The sequence below is a fragment of the Monoraphidium neglectum genome (genome assembly GCF_000611645.1).
Source record: "Monoraphidium neglectum strain SAG 48.87 unplaced genomic scaffold scaffold01311, whole genome shotgun sequence".
NCBI lineage: Eukaryota > Viridiplantae > Chlorophyta > Chlorophyceae > Sphaeropleales > Selenastraceae > Monoraphidium > Monoraphidium neglectum.
The window spans coordinates 1-9,417 of record NW_014012317.1 but is presented as its reverse complement, the minus strand read 5'-3'; the positions used below and the strand labels follow the sequence as shown (position 1 = coordinate 9,417).

The 9,417-nt window shown below is 62.8% G+C and overlaps 4 protein-coding genes across 4 annotated transcripts in view; 1 reads left to right on the top strand and 3 right to left on the bottom strand.

Moving 5' to 3' along the window:
* The window catches only part of MNEG_7430 (hypothetical protein), a gene marked incomplete at both ends in the record, with an annotated part of 1,766 nt that extends 1,405 nt beyond the window's left edge, over positions 1-361 (bottom strand). Inside the window, one exon of the mRNA XM_014044099.1 lies at positions 344-361. Coding sequence (XP_013899553.1) covers positions 344-361 — 18 coding nt within the window. The remainder of the gene's footprint in view (positions 1-343) is intronic.
* Positions 362-3,399: 3,038 nt separating this feature from the next.
* MNEG_7429 (hypothetical protein) lies at positions 3,400-4,714 on the top strand (the record flags this gene model as incomplete). Its single annotated transcript, XM_014044098.1, has 4 exons — positions 3,400-3,551; positions 3,751-3,805; positions 3,893-3,998; positions 4,203-4,714. The coding sequence occupies 4 exons, from the start codon at positions 3,400-3,402 to the stop codon at positions 4,712-4,714; spliced, it is 825 nt and encodes a 274-aa protein (XP_013899552.1).
* Positions 4,715-6,133: 1,419 nt separating this feature from the next.
* Positions 6,134-7,353, bottom strand: MNEG_7428 (hypothetical protein; the record flags this gene model as incomplete). The annotated part of the gene is made up of 3 exons (XM_014044097.1): positions 6,134-6,665; positions 6,928-7,144; positions 7,290-7,353. 3 exons carry the CDS (start codon positions 7,351-7,353, stop codon positions 6,134-6,136), a joined length of 813 nt encoding a protein of 270 aa, XP_013899551.1.
* A 1,521-nt stretch (positions 7,354-8,874) lies between these two features.
* On the bottom strand, positions 8,875-9,336 carry MNEG_7427 (hypothetical protein; the record flags this gene model as incomplete). Its single annotated transcript, XM_014044096.1, has 1 exon — positions 8,875-9,336. The coding sequence occupies one exon, from the start codon at positions 9,334-9,336 to the stop codon at positions 8,875-8,877; it is 462 nt and encodes a 153-aa protein (XP_013899550.1).
* Between the last annotated feature and the right edge of the window lie 81 nt (positions 9,337-9,417).

Sequence of the window (9,417 nt, the reverse complement as noted above, 5' to 3'; positions counted from 1 at the left end):
CCGCCACAAACACCCGCGGCAGGGGCGGGCCGCCGGCGGCGCCGAGGGGGGCGGCCTTGTACGTGGCGTTGCGCGCGGCGGCGGCGGCGGCGGTGCCGAGGAGCAGCTGCCGCGCGGCCGCCTCGTTGGCGATGACAAATGTGCATTTTGAGACGTCGGGTTGCTGGCTTGCTCCGCTGATGTCACAAGCCACCGGGCTGTTTCCTTGCGGTTGCGGCGGCCTGGCCGGCACTGTGGCCTTTGGGGCAGCAGCGGCGGCGGCGCGGGCGACTTGCTGTGTCAGTCGGCGCAGGAACGCCGACGCCTTTGCCTCCAGGGGGTCGACGGCCGAGGTCGTAACCACCTGGGCCGCAAGGACCATTACAATGGCTACAAAGGCCTTGGGTAGCCGCTGGAATCCCATTTGAGACAGGCAGGCCTGCAGGGGGGGGCAAGAGGGGGGGCAGTGGGGTGGCGTTAACCCGTGCTGATTATGGATTGGGGAGGTCCGTTCTCATGCAATTGGTGCAGGCAAAGGGTGTGGCCAGCAGCAGGCGGCACCCACAGCACATGTGCAGCCCGACCGGGCCGCATCGTAGCTCGTACCCGGCGTGAGGAACAGCGGCGTCCCGCCGCCTTTGTCGTGCTTGAATGTGAGCGCCCTCCGCCGTCCTTCGCTGAGCCCTCCTGATCGCTACCACAACAAGCTGAGTCAATAAATGAGACGTGCGTGAGTCTGATGGCGCAACGCGAAGTTCGTTGCCAGGAGCTCGAATCAACAAAGCGAGTTTGGGCGAGCTGGACTTAAAGCTGACGGAATCCTACGATGATGCGGACTGTTTGAATGTGTGTGGGGTACAGTGCCCGAGCAAGTGTGATCAATCCCGAGCAAGTGATGACGGTCGTGTTCTCGTGTTCTCATGCTGGTGTGCAGCCTTGTTGCGTGCCGGGCGAAAGCGAACAGCACGTATTCAAGGCAGCGTGATTTGAGGATGTGAAGCTCGATTTCAGGCTTGCGCCCAACGCGCAGTTTGACCGGCTTATGCCATGTACAGCGGACACTGCGCGTAGTGCAAACGCAGTGGGGTAGGCCAAGGGGTGGTCACAAAGCTCTAGCCCGGCTTCGCGTACCAGCAGTGTGCGGCGTCCTAAAGCACAACCATACCAGCAAGTTATGGCATGTGTATATCCTCAAAGACCTGCCTGAAGCCTGGCGTCGTGCTGCCCTCAGTGCAGGCCGCCGCGAATTTCGACCACTTTAAGGTTCGCTTCAGTCCAGTCCTCCCACATTGCACGGAAACCCGGGGTACAGCTCGACTACAAAAGCAGTAGGCAACCCTGCTTGTACCACTCTCGTCATCGATCATGGACATAAGGTGCGACGCAGCCGCCGCACGGCCTTCATTGTCAAGCTAAGGATGTGAGCAGCGCACGCCAGGGATCCAACCAGCGCCGACGGCGGCAACAGGCCCGAGGAATGCGTGCCGTTGCCATGCTCGCCTTCATTACGAATTGCTCTCTGTGGGAACGGTACTGGTTCACGCGGCCTGCCCCTGCCGTTCATGCAGCTTTCGCACGTAGCAACGCAGCCGGTGATGATGTGACCGAGGCGGCATCTTCGCTCAACTGCAGCACTCGCAGCACTCGTCCCTGTTGAGCCGTGAGCCTCATCAGCTCATCGCTCCCGAGCTTGTCAATCACAGCATACTGTATCAGGCCGAGACTGTGTATTGCGGCGTGTGCGCGTGTGCAGGCCGCTGCTGTTGGTACAGTACTGAAGTGTCGAGTCAACGGGACGGCTTCCATCCGTCGGTGCCCACCTTATTGGATGGCATGCATGGGTGTTAAACACCTGCGCACGTAGCATATGCTGCAAGAAAGTGCAGGATCCACTCGAGGGACGTTTTGGGCAGGCATGGCGGGCTGCTACACCGCATGCGCCTTGAATTGCGGACTGAAACACTCGGCTGAAGCTCTTCTGGAATCCCAACAGCACCTGGATGCGTGTTGCCTCGTCTCCTGCAGCCATGTGGATTTGTCCAGGCAACATAAAATCTCAAGACATCCTGTGGGAAGTCTTCTCAACGTACAGGCATGCAAACCTTGAAGTCTGGCACGAAATCAGCTCACGCGTGCCAAGAAAGTCCATTGCCAGCTGGACGGGTGTTGCGTGAGTTCAAGTCAAGCAGCTGCACCACAGGTCAAAGCGGTGCATTGACAACGTAGCGCCCCGAATCTCAAGACAACCAGGTGGTTGTGAGAGTTGGAAACATTTAAGCTGTAACAGTCATACAATAAACCTGCAGCAACCATCCTCACGATGGCGCGATAGGGGTGTGTGCTCTGCTGCACGCCGACCGCACGCAGCGAGAGCGTCTCAGAGCTGTTGAATGACCCATTCCAGGCGGCGTTATGCCAATGGCGCATGCATATAAAAATTCTAAGACTTGACAGAACTCTTTTGTATCGTCCAATCAAGCCATCGTGGCCTAAAAGGGATCACAACATGCTCGCGGGCCGCGCCGACCGCGTCTTGCAGAAGCGTCGAGCGCGTGTATCATCCTCACTGGTCGATGTCGCTATTGGCGTGTTGAGGTCGCCGCCGGCGCTGCTCACCAGCCGCTGGACGGCAGCGGCTCACCCGCAGCAGCAGCACAGGCGCACGCCACAGCCGCGCCGCTGTCACTCGCAGCGTTCGGGCCGCCCGGTGTGGGTCGTGGCTGCCGGGGCTGCCAGCGGCAGTGTCACTTCGTCAGCGGTCGAGCCGGACTATGTTCTCCAGCTGCCAGGGTCCAGCGTGGCAATCAATGTATTTGGGGTGGAGCATCTGGAGCGGCAGCCGCATATAGGTGGGCACTTCAAGAGAGCAAAAGCAGAAGAGCCACCACCATCAGGCGCAAAATATCAAGCACGGCACGAGTAATAAGTGCATGCGTCCGGCGCGTGCGGCGCGAAACCCAAGCTATCCGGCTCGCGCGCCAACAACGAAATTCGGCGCAATGTGCGCCCGCGCCCCGCCCCCGCCGCAGGCGAGTGGGTCCTGCGGAACCGGCCGGCGGCGGTGGTCGTAGAGACGGCTTGCCACCCCGGGCACGGCGCGTGGCCGGGCAACCTTTTCAGCTGCGCGGACCAAGTCGTGCTGGGGGCGGGCCGCGGCTTCTTCCAGCGCGTGTTTTGTCAGGTGGGCCCCGCGGGCGCCTTTGACTGTGCAGCTGCCGCGGTGTCTTTGCCATGTGAGCAGCCACGAGAGAGATCTTGACATGGATTCAGGGGCGTGAGCCCCGCGATGCCAGCATGCAGTGGCAACTTGCAGCGTGCACACAGCCAAACGCAGCAGGCGAGCGTGCGCCGCGCCCAAACACGCCGGTTATGTGCCACATGTGCGCGCGTGCCCGTGCGCGCGCACAGGTGGCTGCGGCGATGCAGGAGCAGGGGGACGCGGCGCTGGCACCCGGGGGCGTGTGGCAGCAGGCCTGCGAGAACTTCAACGGGGAGCAGCTGGCTTACGTGGCGGCGCTGGCGACGGGCGCCAAGCTTGCTTTTGGGGACCGGCCCAAGGAGATCACTTACAGGTGGGGCGGATCGAAACTTTACCAGGGTGGGGTTTACAGGATTACAAGGCCGCCAGGAGGCACTGGTATGGGTTTGGGGCAGGCAGGGCACGCACGCCGCAATTTGCAGGCTTCAAGTTGGCAGGGCAGCACCCAAGCTTGCCGCCCGCGGCTGCGCCTTGTGGTGCAACATTGCCCCCCGCGCCGCGCCCACACATAGGCGCCTGTACGCGCTGCCGTCTCCCCAACAAATCGACGAGGCCTTCGCCCACGAGGTGCGCCGCCAGTACCTCGAAGTTCTTGGGGAGCCCGCACCCTCGGAATCATCAGCGTCATCAGCAACCTCGGACGTTGTCGACCAGATCATGATGGTGGAGCGCGAGGTCGTCATGTGCAAGGTGGCTGCTGACCTGGCCGCGGCGGAGGGCGGCGCGGTCGCGCTGGTGGTGGGGTCGGCGCACCTGCCAGGTGGGGCTGGGAGGGGGAGGGGGGCGGCGATCTCAGGGTGTGCAGGGTCCCTAGGGAGGGCGGCGACTGCCGTTGGCAGGTAGGTTCTGAGCCGATTGCAGATTAGCAGTCGTTTTCTAAGCGTGACTCCTTTCGCGTGCTGCTCGTTGGCCCCTTGATCTGGACATACCTAACCACCTCCACCTCCACCATTACAACCAACAGGCATCCAGTCTCTGTGGCAGTCCGGCACCTGGCGGCAGCTGCTCGCGGCCGACGACCTTGCAGCCAGCCCCCTCATGGCCGCCCCCGAGCTCGGCCCCTCCGACATGGCCGCCCCCGGGTCCGGCGCGAAGCGCGGCATGCTGGACGCGGTGATGTCACTCAGCGTCACCCAGGAGGTGCTGCAGGATTTGGACAGCCACCTGCCGCCGGTGCCAGAGGACCAGGACGAGGAGCGACAGCTGGCATTTGAATTTTTCAGCGCCCAGAGGACGCAGCTGGCGGCGCTGCCGCGGGAGATGCTGGACCGCGTGTGCGGCTGCGTCAGGGGCTGCGAGTCCGGGGAGAGCATGTGGGACGTGCTCGCGCCGGTGCGGGCGGTGCGGCCGGTCAACGGGGGCAACGGGTGGGACGAGGAGGTGGTGGTGGCGCTGAGGGGACTGGACATGTACTTGAGCGTGGGGGGCGGCGAGGAGGGCGAGGACGCGAATAATGCGGCCGCCCTCGAGGCGTGAAGCGTGTGCAGGCGCGGTGCTCAGTGAGCGGCCGTGCGCACCACACGGTTGGTCCGCGGGCTGCGGCGCCGTGGCGTGGCGTAGCCGGGGACCGCGTGTTGGAGCTCTGGCCTGCGCACGTCTGTGACTGTAATTCAAGCGGCTGATGACGGCCCCAAGCCTCCGTTGCTGCAGTGGTCCTGTCCCGTGAACAACCTGCGTGGTAGACCCCATCAGGATCAGACAGTTTGCGATGCCCCTTTGACCTCTGGCCTCGCCGTATTGCAGAGACATTGGCAGCTAGTGCAACCCTCACAAGGGGCTGTCCTGCATGAGCAGACGGGGGTGTGCTTGCCTGCACCTGGCTGATGGGGGCAGTGGGTGTGGAGCAGCCCTGACTGGAGTAATATAATGGAAGCACTGGCAGCTTCGCAGTACTGTACGGGCAGCTGCTAGATGTGCGTTCGTTCACAAAGCTGCTGGGCGGCCGATCGTATGAAGCAGATGCTGGAGTCGATGCACAAGTGCGTTTTGAAGCTACGTACACATAACCTGAAGCCGGATATTACTTGTTGCGTGGGGAAACACATGGAACATAAGACATAGGAAGCCAGGCAAAGCAGGCATCGACCCAAGCGTGCCAGCAGGAACTGTCAAGCAGGCGGAGGCGGGCGCAAGGCGTGCTGGCACGTCTGGGTGTTGGGACAAAGGGGCGAGGGAGCAGCAATCCAGCAGAGTGGACTGCGTTCAGCGCATGACACAGCCGTTGCAGCTGGTGCGAAAGTCGCCACCTTCAGCTCAGCTGGCCGCAACAACCACACCGAGATGGGACTCTTCTCCCGGGACGGCCGTTGCAGTACTTCAGGGTGCCAAAATCGAGTGCAGGGCGGCCGAGCAAGTCCCAGGCTGGGGACGCGCCCACCACTGGCGCGCCCACCTTGCCAGTGTTTGAGGGCAAACGCTTGACTCTTGCTGCATCCGTAACAGCTGGGTGTGTGTCTGGCGGCGGCCGGGAGCATGCGAGAGAAGGGCCTAGAGGCTGCATGCCTGCTACTTAGCGGCCCAAGTTCCGCTCAAATGTCAGGTGGCGCAACAAGCACAGAGCTCGAATGCTTGCAGTACTCAGCGATCTTATTATGACAGCGGCATTCAAGGAAGATGGCAACCACGGTGACAAAAGGGGCCTCTGATGAACCTGCCCATGCACACACAGCCAGCTGGACACTTCAGCAGCTCGCAGCCACACGTGTGCAGCAGAGGCGGATCGTTGCTGGGAGGTTCAGGGCCAGGGCAGCCGCGCTCTTTTCCAAGGGCTCTGTGTGCACGGGAAGGGGGGCGTCTGCATACGTGGCTTGACGTTGGACTTCGGTATGACAGCATCAAGAGGCCTCATATTCAGCGCGCATAGCAAAATGATCATCAAAACTGTTGATCTGCAGGCTAGCAGACACCCTTGACGCAGGCCTTGGCTGCCTTGAGCTTGGCGGCCTCCGTCGCGGGGTTAAAGCAGCTGGCGCCGTTGCAGATCTCAAACTTGGCCAGCTCGAAGCTGGTGCCGGGGTTGACGTGGATGCTGGCCCTGATTGGTGAGTAGCCCTTGGAGAGGTCGATGTCGCAGCCCTTGAGACCCTTGTAGACGGTCGAGTCGCTGTACCACTGCCCCTTCTTCGCCGGGCAGCCGCCGCCCCCGCCGCAGGCCGTGCACTGCCAGCAGCGCCCCTCCTTGGCGCGCGTCGCGCGCACGGCCTCGGGCTCGGGGCCGGCCGGCAGCTCCAGCTCGCAGCGCACGATGGGGGTGGTCTTTACGATGTCCTTGGCGTCGGCCCATTCGGTGTCGAGGCTTGCAAACGCGCAGTTGTTGCTGCTGGCTGGCCGGCGTGTGTCGTCGAATTTGGTGTACTTGAAGACGCTGCGAACGACGGCGTCCCCCTTGCAGGCCAGGGATACGAGGCTACTCCAGTATTGGTCGTAGCTGTGCGGGAACGACACAGCGATGCAAGGCCGATTTCAGGGTTGGGTGGGGTGTGGGTCAGGGCGGGGTGAGCACAGGCGGTGTTGGGAGGCGCAGCAAACAGCACGCCGCAACGGGGTCCCTGCATTCCCAAGCGGCAGGCCGCAGGGTCGCAGAGTGGCTGCAGGGAGGCGCACACAAATAAGAGGGGGACATCGTGGCGCGCAGGGCGCCCGTTGGGCGTCATGCATGTCCCCACCCCCCCGCCCCCCAAAGCACCCACCTGTCACGAGCGTTGATGGCCTTTGGCAGCTCCGACGGCTTCGGCAGGATCGCCCACATGGTGCCGCTGAACGGGCTGATGTCGGCCGTGGTGGCCGCGTCCTCGTCAGCGCCCATCACGCCGTTGTAGGCGCAGCTGAGCTTCTTGAAGGCGGGGCTGGCACAGAACGCCTCGACCGCCGCACGGGCCTTGGCGGCGGAGTCGTCCTGGGCGCGTGCTGCGGTTTGGCAAGATGGCAGGGCCAGGGTGTGTGAGGCAGCTTGAGAACGCGGGAGATCGCACATGGCGAGGTGCTGCCCACCCTGTTGATCAGCCTGGGAACTTTGGGCGCGCAAAATTGGTGCGGCGGCAGCTGCGCGCACCTGCTGGCAGGCAGGACGCGCCCACGGCCAGCACGGCACACCACAGTGCCAGGCGCGCGATCATGGTGAAGATTATACGCTGCTTCGTGTGCCAAGTGCGGAGATCCGGGCAAATACCACGGCAGATGAGTGCGTGGAGGGGTCGACGAGCGCGGGCACCGGCTTGCTTAGCAAGTTTGGGTTGCGTTGCACAGAACTCAAGAACATTGAACGTTAGCGTTTACAAGGCCTGCACACAGCTTCATCCTATCAGCATCTTGGATGTCCACTACCGTCACTAAGGGTCACCAGTAACCGACCCTCCGGTGACGGCCAGGTGTGGTTGGCCAGAATATCAAAGGCATGGCACAGGAGGAGCTCAGCATGAGTCGGGCATTTTGGGTCACGCAATTGCTACAGAGTGCTTGGACATCCTGGATGCCTGGCGTGCGCTTGGACCCACGTTGTATGGACAGGCCGAGTTCGGGTGCAGCTGCCCAGGACTGACGTGGGTGCTTTAAGAGCGCGGTCGCACAAGCCACGCGGCGATTGTGTACTGAGGATTTAGGGGCGCTGGACGTGCGTTGTGGCTCGTGGCTCTGGTGCGATTTGGGGGCGCAGGCACCGGTGGGGCCACAGCAGAGGCGGGGGGCGGGCTGAGAATGCAGCTCACACACGGAGAACTGGCCATTCCTGGCTCACGGGCAGTGCGGCTGCCTTGCACTGGGCTGGGCAACATGTTGAAATAGACCACGCCCCCTACCACACGCCTTAGCCGTGCAGTGCAAGTCCGCTGCTCGTAACAGCTGCTGCGAGTGTGGTCGCGGCGCAGTGTCCCTGCAAACCAAACATCGGTGCCTGTAGCGGGTTGGTTCTGAGCACCTAACAGTGGGGGCTGCCCATAGATATATTTTAATGGGGTGCAGTTACACCAGTCTCGACCCGCTACTGACAAAAGCGACGGAAGGGAAGAAGCGCCACAGAAGGTGGCAGCGGCACGCACCAGCGCAAAAATCACAGCCCCATTCAGCTAGTGCTGTGGACCGGCGGGGCCCAAGCCGGCGGGCCCCTGGAAACTAAAGCAGCAATTGGTGAAAACGTCAGCGTCCTCCCCTCACGCAGCGCCGCGGTGCCGGCCTGCATGGCGAGTGGTGCCCAGTGCGCGGTGCGACCGCGGCTGGTCGCACGCTGCAAGCACACGCGAGGGCGCGAAGAATTCAGCATCATGTAGTGGGTTGGATAGCGACAACGCCTTGCATCTGGAGCGAGCATCATTCATTCTTGCAAGATTGTATTTCAAAGTAGTGTTTGTGTTTGACTTCTGGTCAATTGCTGTGATTGACTGGAATCTGGGGCTTCATGTTGCGGGCAACTCGCTCAAGCCTGCACCAAGACCCTCCTTGTGATGCGTGCTGGCTGGCGGTGCGCACCAAGACGTGCGCATGGGCATTCGTAGGAAGATGGGCTATAAGGGTGTGAAGCTACAGCGGGCCGCACAGGGATGAGATGAAAAGGCAGTCAGACGCGCGTGCGGCACACTAATAGAGTGACCCAACACCTGCGCCGCGCCAACACGCGCACAGTGCCCCGTGGCGCGAGTGCCGCTCTACTCAGCGCTCAGCGCCACAAAAAAGGTGGCCGGGTCGGGGCGCAGCAGCCCGGGGGCCGCGGTATCAGGGTGATACCCCTCCGCGGCGGTGTAGGCGCGCGGGTACGCAAGGTGCTCCGGCAGCGGGCGCGCCCACGCGCCGGGCCGCCCGAGCGACGCGTCAAGCAGCCACAGGCGCACCAGGTGGCGCGGCGCCGCCGGGTCGTCTTTGAAGGGCGAGCGCGCGTGCAGCACCGCGGTGTTGTCAACGAACAGCATGTCGCCGGCCTGCATCGTGAACTTCAGCCGGAACGCGTCCGAGTTCGCTATCTCCTCGAAAAGCGCGATCGCCTCGGCCTGCGCGGGCGACATCTCGCCCAGGCCGCCGGGGCCGCCATAAAGGTCAAACGCCTCGGTGTAGTGGTTCGTGGGGCAGTAGTGCGCCGCGAACACGCCGCCGGTGTAGTCAAACACGGGCATTGACCACCACGGCTCCTCGCCCTCGCGCGTGTGCTGGTAGCGGTCCTGTGGGGGTTTGGGGTGGGCGGGGCGGGGCGGGGG